The following is a 19,075-nucleotide window of genomic DNA, read 5'->3' as shown; positions in this document are numbered from 1 at the left end:
ATCCGCATTGCTCCTCCTGAATCCGAGGTTCGACTATCGGCCGAATCCTCCCTTCCAGCACCCTAGAGTAAACTTTCCCGGGGAGGCTGAGAAGTGTGATACCACGGTAGTTGGCACACACTCTTCGATCCCCCTTTTTAAAAATAGGGACCACCACCCCGGTCTGCCACTCCCCAGGTACTGTACCCGATGCCCACGCGACATTGTATAGACGTGTCAACCAAGACAGTCCAACAATGTCCAGAGCCTTCAGCATCTCAGGGCGAATCTCGTCCACACCTGGCGCCTTGCCACCGAGGAGCTTTTTAACTACCTCGGCGACCTCTGCCACGGATATGGACGCAGATACCCCCGAGTCTTCAGGCTCTGCCTCCTCTATAGAGGACGTGTTTACCAGGTTCAGGAGTTCCTCGAAGTGCTCTTTCCACCGCCCGACGATATCCCCAGTACGGGTCAGCAGTTCTCCACCCCGACCATATACAGCCTGAGCGAAGCCCTGCCTCCCCTTCCTGAGGCGTCGAATGGTTTGCCAGAACTTCCCCGAGGTCGACCGAAAGTCCTTCTCCATGGCCTCCCCGAACTCCTCCCACACCCGAGTTTTAGCTTCCACAACTGCTGCAGCTGCCGCCCTTTTGGCCAGCCGGTACCTGTCAGCTGCTTCAGGAGACCCCCGAGCCAACCAGGCTCGAAAAGTCTCCTTTATCAGCCTGACGGCCTCCCTCACCGCTGGTGTCCACCAGCGGGTTCTTGGATTGCCGCCACGACAGGCACCAGTGACCTTCAGACCACAGCTCCTAACAGCTACTTCTGCAATGGAGGCTTTGAACATGGACCACTCAGAATCCATGTCCCCAACCTCCCTCGGGATGCAGGAGAAACTCTTCCGGAGGTGGGAGTTGAAAACCCTACGGACAGGGTCCTCCGCCAGACGTTCCCAGTTCACCCGCACTACACGTTTGGGTTTACCAGGTCTGTCCGGCAGTCTTCCCCGCCATCGGATCCAACTCACCACCAGGTGGTGATCAGTTGACAGCTCTGCACCTCTCTTCACCTGAGTGTCCAAGACATACGGCCGCAGGTCTGACGATACGACTATAAAGTTGATCATCGACCTTTGGCCTAAGGCGCTCTGGTACCAAGTACACTTATGAGCAACCTTATGCTCGAACATGGTGTTTGTTATGGCCAAACCATGACTAGCACAGAAGTCCAATAACAAAACACCACTCAGGTTCAGATCGGGCAGGCCGTTCCTCCCAATCACCCCCCTCCAGGTTTCTCCATCGTTGCCCACGTGAGCGTTGAAGTCTCCCAGGAGAACTATGGAATCCCCGGGCGGTACCCCTTCCAGGACCCCACCCAGAGACTCCAAGAAGGCCGAATACTCTGAACTGCTGTTCGGCGTATAAGCACAGACAACAGTCAGATTTTTCCCCCCTGCAACACGAAGTCGCAGAGAGGCGACCCTCTCGTTCTCCGGGGAGAACTCCAACAAAGCGGCGCTCAGCCGGGGGCTTGTGAGTATCCCCACACCCGCCCGGCGCCTCTCACCCTGGGCAACTCCGGAGTAGGAGAGAGTCCAACCCCTCTCCAGGATTCTGGTTCCAGAACCCTTGCTGTGCGTGGAGGCGAGCCCAACTATATCTAGCCGGTATCGCTCCACCTCCCGCACCAGCTCAGGTTCCTTCCCCGCCAGTGAGGTGACGTTCCACGTCCCCAGAGCTAGTCTACGCCACCAGGGGGCGGCACGCCTAGGCGCCCGCTCCTGCCTACTGCCCGGTGGGCATAGCACCCGACCCCAACTTCCTGCCCTGTAGGTGGTGGGCCCACTGGGCGACAGGAAGTGCTTGATCATCCGTAATGTCGTCAAATTACATTTTTAAATGCAAAGCTGGCGGCATTGCGGAGGACTGTAAACTAAGTCGTATTTAACGACAGCTAGCTCCTTCACTTGCTCGAATTGCATTTGTTGTAGTGTCAGTCCCGTCCAAACAGGAAATGTGGCGGCAGTGTTAGCGAGCTAGCAGCTAATCAGAAGCTAGTGACAAGCTAACTCCAGCGCTACAAGCAGCGTCTCTTTAAAAGGTGCTGACCACGATATCAGGCTGAAACATTAGACCTCAGACGAGAACGGAACATCAGCTCTGTGTCTTGGAGAGAATTTATTTTAGTGTGTTGAAGTATTAGTCCGTATCATAGCAAACCCTCGTTAGCACTTCCGCTAGTTCGGCTAATATTTCCGGTCATTCGTACATTCGTAATATATAATAGTAATGTATAAATCTGTTATGTTTCATCCCCTCTTGTCTCAGACAAAACTAAATGAACCAAGGTTGTTAACAGGTGAAACTAAGAAACACTGCATAAACAAAGAGAAAACAGGGTTCTGTGGTCTAAAAGAGGATAGTGTGGTTGAATACCACTATCCCTCACTAAATATACCAAGGTGGTAGAACAAACACAAACTCAGACCCCTTAAAAGGAAAACATTCCCCAAAACAAAAGCAAGGAAATGCTGGGTTCTGTGCACTGACACAACACAAAGACAGTTAGGTTTCCAGAAGAAGGCTGACTGATGGTGTCAAACATTCCAGGTCACCTACCCACAACCAACTGAGCAGTTGGGAGATCCCTCCTTATATCCCGTCCAGCTGATTGGCAGCAGCACACAGCTGAGCTCAATCACACAGGTGCAGCAGATTGTTGAGCCTGATCTGAAAGCCAGGCTGTGAACTTTCCAAGTCCAATCAAAGTGAATTAGTGTAAAATATATATATATGTATATATATATATATATACATATGTACGAGGTGAATATGAACAGATATTGAACACAGGTTGCAGGTTGATTGTCTGTTGAGTCTACTGTTTCAGGTTCAGCAGGAGGACAGTCTGGGAAGAAGCTCTCCCTTATCCTCTCTGTTCACCTTCAGGCTAACGCTGCTCTGGTAGCAGCAGAGAGAACAGTGGGTGGGTGGCTTTTAAGCTGCAGTGTTTGTTGTAAACGTCCTGCAGGTTGGGGAGTGTGGTTCTGATGGTTCTCAGCCCAGCAGACCACCCTCCTCAGGGCCCAGAAGTCCTGCTGGGTGCTGCTGCCCATCCAGGTGCTGATGCTCCCATCCACAACACTACTAATGCAGGTGCAGAAGTTCCTGAGCACCTTGAGAGGGAGCTTAGAGTCCCTCAGGTGTCTGAGGCGGTAGACGCTGTCGAGCTTTCTTCACCAGGGTGTCGATGTGAAAAACATAGGTCTGCTATATGATAGTGAACGTTGAGGCAAATATAAACAAAAAGTCACATAATTCATCTTGTAGAAGCAACACTTTCTACAGCTCAGATGTGTTCACTCAGGATAAATCTAAAAACAGGTAGTTTAAGCAGCAGCTTCCTTATATAAATACAATGTCAGATGGAAAACATCCCACTTGTGAATCTATAACTGAACACGCCATCAAATCCAAAAAAGAGCCTATGATAGATGAGCTCAAACATATGGATAATAGACCCAAAAATGTGAGGACCAATGTAACTAGCAATCAGGCCTACAAGCACAAGGCGGTAATTGTAGGTTCAGGGGAGAAATACGGTTAAAATTTACCCATAAAAGATTTAATCTGTGACCTAATATACCATAAAGTAAACAAGGTAATGGATTGCTCGCATTTTGCTGAGTTTTAACACTGAATGAAGGAAAAAAGTCCCAAAAATAATCCATGAATAACAACAACTCATTGTTTATGTTCAGTACAGGACATTTTTTTCCCCAGCAACAGTTCGTCTCTCTTCATCTCTTTCCCACAGTGTCACACTTCTAAACCTAGCCTGTCCGTCTCTGTCCCTGTCCTGCAGACTCGTCAGCTGGTCACCGTATGCGACTCCAAGCTGCTGTCTTCGGCCATCGTCGCCCTGGCAGCCGCCCGCCCAGAGTTCTCTCAGCACAGCACCCCATCTCCGTCCTCCTCCTCCCTCTCGCCCTCCTCTCGCTCTCCGTCCCGCTCCCCCTCTCGTCACCCCACCTCCCCGTCCCGTGCCGCCACCTCGCCCTCTCGCCACGCGGTTCCTCCTGACGATGGGAGTAAAAACAAGCGCGCCTCCTTGCAGGCAGATTTGCACGAGGAGGAGTGGGTAAGAGATGAGCCCGTGTGCCTCTTTCTGTTCAAATGTTGTTGTTTTTTTTACATACATCGTGTTAATTTGCAATCTGTGTTTGTGTGCAGGAGAAGGTTTGGCTGAATGTGGATAAAAGCCTGGAGTGTGTGATCCAGAGAGTGGACAGGCTGCTGCAGAGAGACAAACTCCAGAGCGACAGCAGCTCCGAAGACGTCTTCCTGCTCACCACTGAGGAGCCGAGCAGCACCAAGAAAGGTATTCAGACACGAAGGTTTCTGCTGCACGCTCTGCAAACAGGAGTCATAGATGCAACATTTCTTTGGATGCATCTTGAGCGTAAAGACAAAGATTTACTATCATCATCACTGAAACCGTTGTTTCATTCTCTGTTATCTCCATCCTCACATCTTCCATCCTCATCATTCTGACTCTAGACTCCTGCATGCCCTTTCAGTCCCGTTGATCACATTGGAGGTTCTGAAGGTTTCAAATGTGGGAGATCATTTTGAGTTACAAAGAGAGCTGGGATTTTCTTCTTAAAAAAATATTTTCTGTCATTTCTAGATAGCAGCCCAGAGGTGGAAAAGACGTCTCCAGGTGAGAGAATATTCCCTTATCAGTCAGTGCATGGATGAGAATCAAACCCCTCATGGTAACGATTAAAAAACATCAGTTCCTGTAGTCTGATCATTGGTTTAAATATAAAAGTTGTTATGATGATGATCCTGTATTCAGCAGTCAAGTTAACTCCTATTTGGTAAAGAAACTCACTGCTGTGTAGTCATACCATCTTTAAATGCTTTTTTTCCCCTGTCACTAAACTACCAACTGTAATTAAAAAGTCAAAATGCAAAAATCACCCTAAAAAAATCTTTAAAAACTTGAACTTTTGAAACCTAATTTAAAGATAAAGTTTAGCACTACTTTATGAACACAAACATGCAACAACAAAATACACTGAAACCAATAAAAAGATGGAAATTTTAATCTTGAAGTTTGCAAAAGATACATCTCTGACTTTCATGGTGATGTTTTAGACTATGTTTGGAGCATTTATATACAATCTTTGTTTGTCTTTCGAAAGCATTTTGAGGATTGGGTACTTTTAGGAGAATTTAGTTTTTCTTGTAGACAATAAACAAAAAGTATCATTTGTATGTGTTCCTGTCTGTCTAACGCAGCCACACCGTTACAAACACAAAAAAGATCTTTCCACAAATATTTCAGTATAATATTTGAGATTTTAGGGCTGTCCACCGCTGTAAATTTGATTTATCTGCGTTTACCTTCAAACACGTGAAGTCAGTTTATTATCCCCCGCCTCCATGAAGTGGAAAAGGGGGCTACAGGTTTGGCCTCCGTCCATCCGTCCGTCCGAGATGAAGGGGACAGCTTTTCTTGGAAACTATTACAGCTAGGATTACGAAATTTAGTGTGTAGCTTCACACCATGGACACCTTGATCAAGTTCGAAAATGAGACCTGTGCGATAATATTTAACAGAGTTATGGCCCTTGATCTCTATTTTGGATATAGACTCATAGACATCACATGTGGCGGGGGATATTGATGACCATGTCGTCTTGTTTCAGACAAATCATGTTTTACAATGTTTAATTCGTGATTTTAAATTCTGAATGTGTGCTGTCAGAACTGTCTTCAGCCTTCAGTAGGTCTGTTTTAATATTAGTATTTCTGACCTGGTGTGTCTGCAGGTGAGTGGAGCGATGCTCTGTATCCTCTCCTCTCCACGCTGACAGACTGTGCGTCTCTGATGAGCGACAAAGCCAAGAAGGCCATGGTGTTTCTGCTGATGCAGGACAGCGCTCCCACCATCGCCATGAGCCTCACCCTGCAGTACCGCCGCGACGTCGTCTTCTGTCAGACGGTCTGTCAGCCGCTGCCACCAGCCGTTCAGACAGCCTGCTTACATTAACCTCCCCGTGTTTTTAAATGACGTACTAATGTGAGTCGTGCTGCTTCCAGCTGACGGCTCTGATCTGCGGCTTCGTTCTCAAGCTGAGGAACAGTCTCTGTGACTCCGGCTTCCTCAGACAGCTGCACACCATCGGCCTACTGGTGCAGTACGAAGGCCTGCTCAGCACCTACGGTAACTCTGTGTGGGGACGCATGCTTGTTTAGAAATACAGAATTACACAAAAGACTATGAAAGCACTTAGATTGCTCATATTTTCACAGTCCAGCTTTCATAGTAGATTTTTTGGGGCTAATATCTGCATCAAATTCCTCACACATTTTAAATGTCAATGCATAAATGACAAAAATTTGCCACATTTGAAATTTTAAATAAAATTTATACGCACTCTGTTGCTGAAGTGCCGTCTGTAGACTTAAAAAACTAAAATCACAACAGTTCATGTAAACATACATTCTCCAGATCTGATATTAGTTGCAGTACAGTTTCAGAATAGAATAGAATAGAATAGTTTTGTTGTCATCATACATGGTATGACAAAAATATAAATGGCTTCTGCTGGACGGTGCACAGCAACAAGCATTAGGAAATAAGATAACAATAATAAATAATAACATCAAATGTGCATAAATAACAAAACAACATTAAAAATGACAACATCTGCAAAGGAGGCCGGATATATGTAATATGGGAGGTAAATGAAATGAAATAAGAACCAGTAAAACAGAATAAATATGTCAGGAAATTACACAAAAGCAGCAAAAAGTGACATTGTGCTATTTCATCAAACAGTGAGTTATAGTAAAAAAAAAAAAAGTACAACATAAATCAAAAGGGTTGGATAAGATTTGTAAGAAAAGTGTGTAGATTTGTGTAGTTTTCCACTGAAGCAGTTGTGTATTAAATCATAAATCCGTGTAAATCAATGCTATTAAACCTTCCTCAGTTCATGGACCAACTTTTCATCACATTTTACTCTAATTAGTTCATTTGTTGTATCCAGTAGTTTGAGATCCTTCAGAGTCATGCAAACTAAACTAAACAGACGTGTTCTTCTGCTCTGTGGGCTTCTTGTTTGTTTAAAGGGGAGGAGTTGGCCATGCTGGAGGACATGAGCGTCGGAGTGATGGATCTCAGAAACGTCACCTTCAAAGTCACCCAGGCCACTTCAGCTTTCAGCCCCGACATGCTGCCGGTGATCACGGGAAACAGGAACGGCTTCAACGTCCGGGTTCCGATGCCCGGAGCCATGTTCGACCTGCTGCCACGAGAGATCCAGAACGGGATGCTGCTCCGAGTGCAGCCCGTCCTGTTCAACGTGGGCATCAACGAGCAGCAGACTCTGGCCGAGAAGTGAGTGTCTGAGAGCAGAGAAGGTCAGATATTTAACAGGAAAATGACACAGAACGGCAGCTCCAGATACACATGCAAGTCTGGACAGGTCAGTTTGAAGCCATTACTGGAGACGGAACAGTTTTAAAAAACACTAAAGCTCAAACATATTTCAAAGAATAGAGAATATTTTTGTACCTGTGGACCTACATGAGCTTACAGGGAAAATGGTGATCCACATGTGGCTTCAAAACGTTCTATAAAGTTTGTGTTAGATAAATATCAAACTAAATGATTACCAAACTAATGTTCATATTTTTATTAATTAATCAGTTAGTTTCAACACTTTACGGCAGCATCTTTAATTTAAATGCAGCATAGATATAGTTTGTTTAAAAGAAGAAATCTATAAATCATCAGCTATGTACCTAATCCTGAGATTTAAAGAGGAAAAGGGGAAACGATTGCACAACAGTAAAATTAATATTGCAAATAAAATTCATAGAAGTTCTAATATTTTATCTGCTTAATCATGAGGTTTGACTGTAGTTAAAGGGTGAACTTAGCTGTGGTATTATCTATCTGACATTAAATCTTTTCTCAGAAGGAGAGAAAACAAGAAAATGGTTGAAATAAAAAGTATAAAGAAGCAATTTTAAGGTAGTAACTAAAACAATTAACTAAAAATGATAACTATTTGGAAAATCAGCCCCATGTAGTACAGAGCAGCAGGACAGTAACAAGCTGGTCTAAAGGAAAAGTAGTATTCTAGTAGTATTAGTATAGATGTGAGGAAAAGAGGGATGGAGATACGTACAGATGGGAGGGAAACACCAAAAACAAAAATACATTTACACATTCATTCATGAGAGAATGGAACCTATAATCGTGAAAGCTGAAAGGTTTCCACTCCAACATCTTACCTGTGTTCAGGTTTGGAGACACGTCGCTGCAGGATGTCATCAACATAGAAAGCATGACTCGCCTCAGCTCCTACTACGACCAGTTCAAAGAAGTCCTCCCAGAAGACTGTGAGTGACAAACACACAGTTATCAGAGAGACACATATCTACTTTGACCAGCCTCATCATTCCTCTGCTTTTATCCCCTCAGGCCTCCCTCGCTCCCGCAGCTCCACCGGAGTGCCAGATCTGCTCAAACTGCTGAGCCAGAACGTCAACGCCAAGAGGAGCAAGAACGTGGAGATCCTGTGGCAAGCGGCCGAGGTAGACTGGCTTTACGAGGGGCGATTGATAAGTTCTGAGCCTGACCAAGAAAAGACACTTTGTTAATGAAAACCTTTAGTTCTCTGAGAGAGCAACATGTCAGAAGAGTTTGAGTTCAATTTTGAACTCAATGCGTGTATTCATGCATGTATGATAGTAGAGTGAGGTAGGTCATTCAAGCAAATTGGTGACCGTGCTGTGATCCGTTACCTGTCCCGAAATGGGCAATATTATGCTTCCCTGGTACGCCAACTGAGGGAGAAAATTAAAGAAAAGTGTCGTGGAATGCTCAGACGTGGCATCCTGTTCCACCAGGACGATGCTCCGGTTCATAAGTCAGTTGTCTCCATGGTTGCCATTCACCAATGTGGCTTTGAACTCGTGCAGCGTCCACCTTATTCCCCAGATTTGGCTCCGTCTGACTTTCATCTTTTCCCAAACATGAAACAGCACCTTGCTGGGACCCACTACGCCACAAACAATGACGTCATAGCTGCGGTAAACGACTTCCTACAGGAGCAGGATAAGACCTTCTATGAGAACGGGATCAAGGCACTACAGAGACGCTGGAAGAAATGTGTGGACTTACAAGGGGATTATGTTGAGAAATAAAGCGTTGTTTAAATTTATTTTTACTTTTTTCTTGGTCAGGCTCAAAACTTATCAATCGCCCCTCGTACCACGTCTGCTCTCTGCAGCTTCACACAGGATGTCAAACTCATCTTAAGTCAGTTCAGTTCATAGCTACGAGTCCAAATTTTCCACTTTGTTTTAGTGCAAAAACATTCTGAAAACGTTCACAATTAATGAACTGTTATTTTTTTTTACAAAACATTATGAACAGCCTGAAGTTTCTTAAGAAAAATAAGTTCAATTTCAACACAATTATGCCTCAGTTTATCATTTACACAACTTCCATCAAAACGACTTGTCACGGTTTAGAAATTACAGTATTTGAAATTTACATTCATTTCCACATCTAAGATTTATACATAAAAATACATAAAAAATGTGGCAGTACAGTGGACTAATTTCAAACAGCAGTTACTTTTTTTTTTTTTTTGCTTTGAGAAAGGGTCAATTTTATTCAAGATCGGTCGCTTTGACTTGATCGTATTTGTCTTTTTTCTTAAATTCAGTGGAATGACACTTCCGATTCGTCAGACATTTACACAAAATTGAAACTGGCTTCTTATTAGTTTTCCCATCATATGAATTTCTAAACAGTTTCAGTGAGTCCATATTGACTCTGACACTGTATCTGTTTTTGTTTCTATATAGTGACGTATTTGTAGATGTCCATAAAAGTCTGTTTTTTCCAGTGCATATTTATGTTTAAGTGTATCGAAGCTCATAACTTTAGCATCCTTAATCAGCTTGCTTAAAGTTGTTATCCCTTTAGAGGTCCAAAATTTGAGTCTTGAGTCCAGTTTGTTTGGTAGAAAACCAGAATCATAAGCAAACCATTTTACCATTACAATATCTTTTTTCAGGTTATATTCTTTAAACACATTTTTCCATTTAGAGAGAGTGCATTGAAGTCAAGGGTTAGTCGTGTCAATATATTTTTGAATATTTGCATCAGAAAATAGCAGTTACTTTTATTGAAAAATTGCCGTTAATGTCTTCTCTGGAATTTCTACAATTTGCACAGTCATCCTTTGGGCCGTATGTTTGACACCTCTAGTCTAAAACATTAAAAGCTCCATCTTTTGCCTCTAATCTCCTTCTCTGAACCCTAAAGATATGCCGGCGGCTGAACGGAGTGCGCTTCACCAGCTGTAAGAGCGCCAAGGACCGCACGGCCATGTCTCTGACCCTGGAGCAGTGTCAGATCCTGCAGCAGGAGCACGCCTTGGCCCCGCAGGTCTTCTACCAGGCCCTGGACTGTATGCGCAGGTTAGTCCCTGCACCAGAAGAAGACTAGAAAAGCAAATCCAGTATCCAGAATTAACAATGCATCTCCTGTGTCTCCCCACAGTGAGGGCTGCAGGAGAGAGAACACCATGAAGAACGTGGGATGTCGTAAATACGCCTTCAACTCGCTCCAGCTCAAGGCCTTCCCCAAACAATACCGCCCTCCAGAGGGGACGTACGGAAAAGTCGAGACCTAAAAGCACTCTATCAGGGGGGGGGACAAAAAAAAGAGAGCTGACGGGGATAATGATGATGGCACCACACAAAGAAAACACAAACTGGAACAACAGCCCTTTGTTTTGTGCTTAGTCACCGTTAAGATGTCCAAGTGCCAGTGCTACTGTAGGTTGTTTTCTAGCGGTCCCCCTCCTCTCCTTCTGTCCTCTCGGTAGTACTAGGACCACACACACATTTCCACCCAAACTTCACATCCAGAATCAGTAAAAGATGCGGCTTTGTGTGTTGCGTTGTAGCCGGTGTGCAGACAGGGTCGTCTGCTGCTGTAGCATCAGGACGCGTCCAGCCGCTCTGGATTTACGGCATTTTAACTCGTGTCCCTAGAAATAAGACATGACAGGCTTTAGAGCGATGATGTGGCTCATATATTACACTTAGTTGAGGTTTTATTTGATGCTGGTCTGTATTTTTCTTGTCATCAACTAATCCAAAGCAAAAAAACAACAATTATTTTCTTCTGTGTATCTGAAGCCTTATTTATCTTTTCCATCTGTGCCAACACTGAATTTATGACCACAAAAGAGCAGCGGTGGTTTATATTGAGAGAATCCCAGATAAATAACCCCACAGTGGCACAATAGAGATCTACTGCTTGAATTTTTCCCAACGATTACTATATTTCCTCCTCTGTGGCTAACACCAATTAGAAACTACGGCGTCCAACTGTTCTGAAAATTACTTGGAAAAAGAAATGTATTTGGGACCAGTTTTTTAGATTTACATTCTCAGTATGATTCAGTGGGCTCAAGTGAGACAGAAACGGTAGAAATGCAGCAACACATTATTTTCTGTCTTTTTGTGGAATTTGTTCACTTGAAAAAAAACAAACCATAAAATAACACCAGCGTCGCTTTTTAAGGCAACACAAGGAAAAACGTATTTGTAGAATTCACAATTTTTCATTAAAAGTCACCAAAATTCCACCTTATTCGTCAAATATCGGGCCAAACAAGAGCTTTTGAAGTCTCCTGCATGTGATGTTGTCTTGTGTTGCTTTAAATCCAGCGTAGGAAACACAAACACTCGTCTTTACCTGTGACAAATGTTTCTCTGGACCTAAACTTTCTGAATCGGTTTATTTTCAGGTGCTTTTAGGCTGTTGTCTGTCTTTCCCCACACATCTTTCTTCAGTCACCTAAATATTCAACACCGTATTACGCTCTACAACAAGCACAGATCTTTAAGAAGTATATATCCGACACTTCAACCTGACATTTGTACTATCTGAAGTGATTCCTGAGGTTCTTCTGATGCTACCATCAGGAGGGAAACCGGTTCACAAACCATGGGCTTCAGAGTGGTGCATCACATTATTCTGTAATTCTAACATATCTACAGATGTTTAGGACATTTCTGCAGGATCATATGCAGCGTTATAGTGGTTTGATAGTCCTTCCTTATTCTCAGTTTTACGGCACTCAGTTGAATTATGCAGAACTTTGAAATCAGATGAAAATTTTAGTCATTAAACCTGCATGAAGACTTCTGCTTGATACTATTATAACTGTACACATTTGCAGTTAAGAGTACTTGATAAGGGTTTCTAGAATTAAGTGAAATAATGCATATTGCATTATTGTACCAACAACAGCTCCAGATGTACCTTATTGTACAGTACTTACAGAGACAGTGGATTTTATTTTGCTTACAGGTCTTTCTGTTATTATGGCTGGTGCTGCCAAATGCTGTTCTACTTTTATCCATTGTTATTAGTAAGTTACGACCTTGTTCTGATCAGTTGTACATGCACACAGGTTGATCGGGGGGCTGTGCAGACGCCTGCACGCCCACAGTGGGATGAACCGAACCTAGGTAATGAATAAAGGCTTGTCGATGCCAAACTGGTGTGTTTGTTTTTCAAATTTAATGCTGAATTAAGCAGCAAATACACTGCCTGGTCAAAAAAAGCCGTACGCTCTGATATTTTGTTGGACTGTCTTTAGCTTAGAGTACGGTACTCATTCACTGTGACATTGTTTCAATAAGCTTCTGTAATGTCACTGTATTTATTTCTGCATTTATTTTTACCAAGATCTTATATTGATGATGGGAGAGTTGGACAAAGTCTTCTCCAGAACATCCCAAAGGTTCTCAGTGGGGCTGAGGACAATCCATGTCATGCTCCCTGATCCACGCATTCTCAATGTTCTTCCTTTCACTATTAAAGAGCCGTGAGTTCTACTGTTGATCTCCTACGATCATCTAAGAGTGTTTCTGGAAGATGATGGTTCTCCACTATCCTTCAGGTTTTTAATGATGTACTTCTTAACCTGATTCTAGTAGTTTCAGAAATCTGCTTAGTTGTTTTCTTTGCTTGATGCAGGCCAATAATTTGACCCTTCTGAGACAGAAGAAGAAGGAGAAGAAAGGAGAAAAAGAAAAAGGAGAACTGAGATTAAAAAATAAATCTGTGTATGTCCCTTTAAGACCCTTTAAGTTCTCGCGCATGCGCACACTGCCACCCCGCGACTGCAGTTAACATTCAAGCTAGCATAGTTGTCAGAAGTTATTTTTCACTCGACAAACCCCTCCTAAATGTCCAGAAACCAGGTCTCTAACTTACTAGCATGTAAAATCTCTAATTAAACAGTCTACGTTCCTCGTGTAGAGCTGCTTATACAACAGAGAACTTTAATAAATAGTCTATGATTCATCTGTACGGTACCAGGATTATCAGAAGAGCTGCAGCATCGAGACTCTGCAGCTGCTGGAGGAGGTGAGACTGAAGAAGCTCATTCACGCCACGATTTATAAAGCTCTAAAAACAGCAGGAGAGCTGTGGGTGAAGGTGAAGGCTCTGACCTTTGTCCATAGTTCTGCCTATAGCTGTCCTCTTAGCCATTAATGAGCACTGAGGTGGGTTGAATATTAACCTCTTTCCTGTCTCCTCCCATTCTTTTTCTGTCTTTCTTTCTTTCTGCTTCAAGGTCGTTGTCAGCTGACCGTCCTTGGTTCCAGTCTGTGAGACGAAATACTTCATTTTTCTCACACTCAGCTACAGGTTGGTGTTACTCTGCCATTCTTCTTCATATAAGATAATTAAATCTGTGCAGATCTGAGTATACTACGTATAATACGTTCAGGTTAATCAGAAACTGACTGGATTAGACACTGACCCGGCGGTTGGTATGTCGTTGAACCAGCGTCCGTCTCTCTGCAGGGTCCAGGATGAGTAAGAAGCTGCTGGTGGACGTGGACTGTGGCGTGGACGATGCTCAGGCCATCATGTTGGCACTGGCCGCCCCCAACGTCAAGCTGCTGGGCATCACCTGTGTGCACGGAAACACCACGGTGGAAAACGTGTGCAAGAACGCCCTGCGAGTTCTGCAAGCCTGCAACTCACTGGAGGTAGGTGCTGCTGCTGGGATTGTCTGTCCATTTATGAGTAACGTTACAGGAATTCGCTGCTGTCCCGTGGCAAACAGGGGAGGCTGTTTTAAACCTACACAGAAGGAGCTGTTCTTCCTTCAGACTCATGACTCGATGCAGGACTTGAGGAGGAGCTCAGTCAGCTTTGGCAGACAAGTTTGTGCTGCATGAGTGCACGTTAAAATGATCCTATTTTACATTTTGTTCATGAAAATTACAATGCTGATTAATTAGTGTAGAGTTTTAAACAGGAAGCAACTTGTTTCACTCAATGGAAAACACTCTGAATCAGATATGCCATTAATTAGGAAGATGGACGTCAGTCTCATGATACAAGTGAATAAACAACACAAAGATACCGCTTAGTAAACTGTAAACATCAGCTAGAAGTTTGTAAGAGGCAGCAATGAACAGCAGCATTCACTGTGGTCTTATTGAGGAAATTCCCCTAAAAAAAATGTACTTTAAAAAAAAAAATTCACTGGTCAAGATCATTCGAACAAGATTGTGTTTTGGGGGAAACTAAGGAGAGCCTAAAATGTTCAGAACGGTGGTTGTTTTCTATTAATGCAGAAAAATACTAGTTTGGAAAATACATGAAATTTGGAGCTTGTCAACATTGAAACATCAGCTGTAAAATGAAGCATTTCTTTAAAGATGTAGGTAGAAATCCATGTACAGTGGTCCATTGTCTACCACAGGGGTTACGTTTGAAAAATCTGCCAAGTAGCAACCGTATTTATTTTATTATTTATATATATTCGGGCTTTATAAACCCTCAACACTCTTATGAACACTTCGTACGTTCTTAAATTGACGTAATTTTAACAGCATAAAATTCTACATGACTACTCACCAGTGAATAAACTGCAGCTTGAACGATGAAGATGAATTAGCTGCAGCTCTGATGATGATGAGATGAAGGCACGCCACACTGAGTTTAACAAACTTGTAAACCCGGTGTCGCCATAAAATAGTCCACGTGTATAAATGCAGCATTCCTGACCCGGTTCCACTGTTACACCATCAGATTCCAGTGTTTAAAGGTGCTGCTAAGCCGATCCTTGGGAACAGTATCAACGCGGGCGAATTCCACGGACATGACGGCCTAGGAGATGCTCCCGACTCCAGAGCTCCGGGTCTGGACCTGGTTCAGAAGGAGGGCGCTGTGTCAGCTATGATCAGGATAGTTAATGAGAACCCAGGAGAGGTGAGACGCTGCAGAGAGATGTTAGCGTGTGAACTGTATGTGCTCCTCTTTGCATGTCTTAAGTCTGTGAGTGTCTCCCAGGTGTCACTGGTTGCCACGGCGCCCCTCACCAACCTGGCTCTGGCTGTCAAGTTGGATCCATCCCTGCCAAGCAAACTCCGAGGGCTCTACATCATGGGAGGCAACACTGAATGTCAGTAAAACATCAAACTGTTTGCATGGAGGTGACCATGTTCAGTGCCTAAGGGCTGGACCAGGGGGGTCACACTCATCGTTGGTCAGGGCCCAATATGATCTAAGTGGGCCGGACCAGTTAAATCACAGCATAATAACCGATAAATGACCACAGCTCCAAAATTTTCCTTAGTTTTAGTGCAAAAATGTTCACATTTAAGGAATTATCTTGATACAAAACATTATGAACAACCTGAAATTTCTGAGGGAAAATAAATTCAGTTTCATCAAAAACAAGACAAAATATGACAAAGATGAGACAAACAACACAAACAAGACCAAAAAACCCCACAAATGATACAAACGATACACAAAACATCAAATAAAGCAAAACACAAAATGACAAAAATAAGGCAAAAATCACAAGCGAAACAAAAAGGAAACACAAAAACATGAGACAAACGACAAAAGAACAACAAAACAAGATAAAATGTTACAAAAATGAGACACAAAGTGACAAAAGAACAGTCGAGTATTTTACTTTGTGATCAAGGTCTAGGAATTATTTTACATTTATAGTTTCACATATTTACAATTTGCAGATAATATCTTCTCTCCAACAGTTAAAGTCGTCCGTGGGCCGGATTGGATCCTCTGGTGGAGCGGTTTTGGCCCGTGGGCCGAATGTTTGACACCCTTCAGCTAGACAAAACAATGTGAACAGTATAAGAAGACAGATTATCTAAACTTAAATGACTCGGTCGCCCCGTTAGTCACTCCCTCCTCATCTCATGTCTGAAAAGGTGAAAAGTAAAAAACTAAATGATGGACATCTTGTAGAGAATGAGAAACGCTGCTGTCATTACACCAGCTACGACAAGAGCTGTTTTTATGTTTTCTATCACTGTAAATTTAATATATCTGAATTCTAAGACAGTTGGACACATGCAGATGATAATATGGTCCATAAGGATCAGTCAGTAATAAAATGTGAGCAGTGTTTGTAACTGTAGTGGAATCAGTCTAATCCTGGTCTCTCAGGAGTTCTAATTATTCCGTCTTGCCTTTATTTTGCAGCTCGAGGAAACACAACGGTATGTGGAGAGTTTAACTTTGCTGCTGATCCAGAAGCTGCATACATTGTGCTGAATGACTACCACTGTCCCACATACCTGGCCTGCTGGGAGTTTACCTGCTACAGCAAACTGCCATGGGTAACGCTCTCTTACACATTTCAGCACATGTGCACATCACACCTTGTAAATATCTCAAGTTTAGAATAATCAGTAAACCTCATCATGTTTGTGGGCTGTGGGAGAAACCCACCATGAGCAGGAGAACATGGAGACTCCATGCAGCAAGATGTCACCATGCTGCTTGGTGTTAAAGCCGTTCAGAACAGGAAGGTTTTAGTTGCGATTAAAACGGATCCAGGTCAGTGATGGTTGAGCTAGGTCCAGAACGCCCGTCACCCCAGGGTTTTATTTAGACCTGGGTACTTCAAGCAGCCGCTGACTGGAAGACCTCAGAGCTCTGATTGGTCCCGTAAAGTTAAAAGCTCTGATAAATAAAGGAGCGAGAAATCAATATCAACCGTTATCGATACATGTTAGTCAGGCACAGCTAGCTTGTTACTGGTTTGTTTAAACACTTCAGGACAGTTTGATGAGATCATTTGTGTGCCGGCAAAACCCAGGCATTATTCTATCGGTTTTCATGACAGGCAGTAAAACCTGATAAAAACATTGACCGATACTACATTTTTATGCCGATATCGGGCCAATATTATGGGACATCCCACAAAACACCCTCAAACTTGGACTCCACTCACCACCTTCAAGCTACAGCTCCAACAGACTGTTATCCTGCTGATCACTTTGGACTTTTTCTTTTAGAAACACACATTTTTATACCTCATGCACATTTTTTCCACTCACATGCTCCCATGCTTCTTCCTCGTTTTCTTGTGTTCTACGTTTTGTTTCTATGTCTATTTGTGTTTGCAGTCAAACTGGTTCTCAAACATTTTTACCTGTTCAAATAAAAAACATTCATGCATCCATAAGACGATAAAAAGTGCTGCAACGTGTTTGTGTTCCTCCAGGAATTCTGTGACGCCTGGCTGGCACAGGACACTGACAAAGCTCGCTTCATGGCGCAGATCTTCCGCCACAGCATCGAGGTGTCGCAGACCGAACGCTACGAAAAGGAGTTCATCACCGGATCTGGATTCATTTCCTGCGATTCGTACGCCATGGCGGCAGCTGTGGACGACTCATTCATCCTAGAAAGCGACCGGTACCCGGTTAGCGTGGAGCTGACGGGAACACACACCAGAGGCATGATGGTAGTGGACACTGTGGGGTTCATGAAGAAGACTCACAAAGCTTTCATCATGAAGAAGGTGGATATGAAGAAGTTTGAGCAGATGATGATGGCTGCTTTGAAATGACCGACCTGAATGAGGGACTCTTACTGCTTCTGTCCACACTAGGGCTGGACCCCAATATTCGTTTGCTACGGCGGTATCCGGATATTAATTTTGGTATCCGAATATTCGCCTCCCCAATAATATAATTCAGCATTACTGTCTTCCCTCCGCCTTTGGCCCACCCCGTCCTGTGATCACATAAACATATACACATTTGTCTACGTGATCACCCCCGCCTCCCCCCACATGAAAATATTCAGAGTTCGTCTCTTCCCTTCGCCTTCGGCTCATCTCTGCTCATCCATTCCTGTTTCTTACCACCACCTGAATGGCCGGGTGGCTGCCGACTCTGACGTCACGCTTCACTTTGTTGCATAAACACAAGACAAGATGCTGAAGACCTCTGCTGTTTGGGAATTCTTCAGTTTAATTGAAGACAAAACGAAGGCCGAATATTTGTCTTTAATAGGGCCTGAATATCCGGAGGCCAGAAACCACTATTCGGGCCAGCCCTAGTCCACACATTCGGCTCAGTTTTTGAAGGTTTTGATGTGACAAAACTGGTGAACTCAGACCTGATAGTATTCGTAGTGACAAACTGACTGTTTCCCTGTAGTATGATGAAACTGTCATAAAAATAAATTTTTAAGAATACACCGGAAATATGTTTTGTTTTTTATGATAGTACCTCAATAAGAAATTAATAGAAGTTCTTATTTCACATTTTATTCATTATTTGCTATTAGAAGTGTTTCTTTTTCATTACAATCACCGTATTCATTCATCCAGCGCAGCAGATTTTCCTCTCATAGAATCAAGACGCCAAAAGCTTCAATCCATCAGCAGCTCTGTAGGTAATCCTGTTTTGTGTCAGTGTATTTCTTTCATATTCTGCAGTCCTTCAGCATCCACTTTCCTGACACGTCCATCAGACGGGGTGTTTGAAATGCCGAACGTACGCCGACACATGAGCAACTTCAAGTTTCTACAGCTGCTGGTCCAGCATTCACTCAACCACACAGAGTTCTGGTGGTTCCTCAGTTTCCTTTCCTTCCTCTGAATCTCGACCTGGTGTCCAGCTGCAGACAGACGGCAGACAACAGTCAGTCTGAACGCGTGACTCTGGTTCTCATT

At 43.5% G+C, this 19,075-nt stretch overlaps 3 protein-coding genes across 7 annotated transcripts in view; 2 read left to right on the top strand and 1 right to left on the bottom strand.

The window, feature by feature from the left end:
• inpp4aa (inositol polyphosphate-4-phosphatase type I Aa) overlaps nt 1-12,598 on the top strand; it is a 30,697-nt gene extending 18,099 nt beyond the window's left edge. Inside the window, exons 15-24 of the mRNA XM_022210930.2 lie at nt 3,850-4,125; nt 4,218-4,365; nt 4,675-4,707; nt 5,825-5,997; nt 6,096-6,219; nt 7,131-7,398; nt 8,311-8,408; nt 8,491-8,603; nt 10,348-10,502; nt 10,585-12,598. Of these exons, the coding sequence (XP_022066622.2) occupies nt 3,850-4,125; nt 4,218-4,365; nt 4,675-4,707; nt 5,825-5,997; nt 6,096-6,219; nt 7,131-7,398; nt 8,311-8,408; nt 8,491-8,603; nt 10,348-10,502; nt 10,585-10,717 (1,521 nt within the window). The 3' untranslated portion in view covers nt 10,718-12,598. The remainder of the gene's footprint in view (nt 1-3,849; nt 4,126-4,217; nt 4,366-4,674; nt 4,708-5,824; nt 5,998-6,095; nt 6,220-7,130; nt 7,399-8,310; nt 8,409-8,490; nt 8,604-10,347; nt 10,503-10,584) is intronic.
• The window catches only part of LOC110959998 (cytochrome c oxidase assembly factor 5), a 523,208-nt gene that overhangs the window by 502,406 nt on the left and 1,727 nt on the right, over nt 1-19,075 (bottom strand). For both annotated transcript variants that reach the window (XM_051958515.1, XM_051958514.1), the window contains exon 3: nt 18,343-19,020. In XM_051958515.1, the coding sequence (XP_051814475.1) occupies nt 18,979-19,020 (42 nt within the window). In that variant the 3' untranslated portion in view covers nt 18,343-18,978. The remainder of the gene's footprint in view (nt 1-18,342; nt 19,021-19,075) is intronic.
• si:dkey-4e7.3 (uncharacterized protein LOC402865 homolog) lies at nt 12,727-18,595 on the top strand. Of its 4 annotated transcripts, none has more exons than XM_022187471.2 (7): nt 12,727-13,473; nt 13,685-13,758; nt 13,918-14,105; nt 15,157-15,336; nt 15,418-15,529; nt 16,588-16,724; nt 17,615-18,595. In XM_022187471.2, exons 1-7 carry the CDS (start codon nt 13,403-13,405, stop codon nt 17,960-17,962), a joined length of 1,110 nt encoding a protein of 369 aa, XP_022043163.1. In that variant the 5' UTR covers nt 12,727-13,402; the 3' UTR covers nt 17,963-18,595. The 4 variants fall into 4 exon arrangements, with proteins under 4 accessions (XP_022043163.1, XP_051814470.1, XP_022043164.1 ...); XM_051958510.1 differs by having other exon boundaries at nt 13,406-13,473; nt 13,901-14,105; XM_022187472.2 differs by having other exon boundaries at nt 13,455-13,545; nt 13,901-14,105.

The sequence above is a fragment of the Acanthochromis polyacanthus genome, chromosome 14 (genome assembly GCF_021347895.1).
Source record: "Acanthochromis polyacanthus isolate Apoly-LR-REF ecotype Palm Island chromosome 14, KAUST_Apoly_ChrSc, whole genome shotgun sequence".
Classification (NCBI taxonomy): domain Eukaryota; kingdom Metazoa; phylum Chordata; class Actinopteri; family Pomacentridae; genus Acanthochromis; species Acanthochromis polyacanthus.
This window is presented reverse-complemented; position numbering and strand designations above follow the sequence as displayed.

Coding starts and splice junctions, on each gene's coding strand:
- si:dkey-4e7.3 (XM_022187471.2), top strand. CDS start 13,403: ATGATTCATCTGTACGGTACCAGGATTATCAGAAGAGCTGCAGCATCG. Junction 14,106..15,156: donor AAGCCTGCAACTCACTGGAG/GTAGGTGCTGCT, acceptor TTACACCATCAG/ATTCCAGTGTTTAAAGGTGC. Junction 15,337..15,417: donor TTAATGAGAACCCAGGAGAG/GTGAGACGCTGC, acceptor AGTGTCTCCCAG/GTGTCACTGGTTGCCACGGC.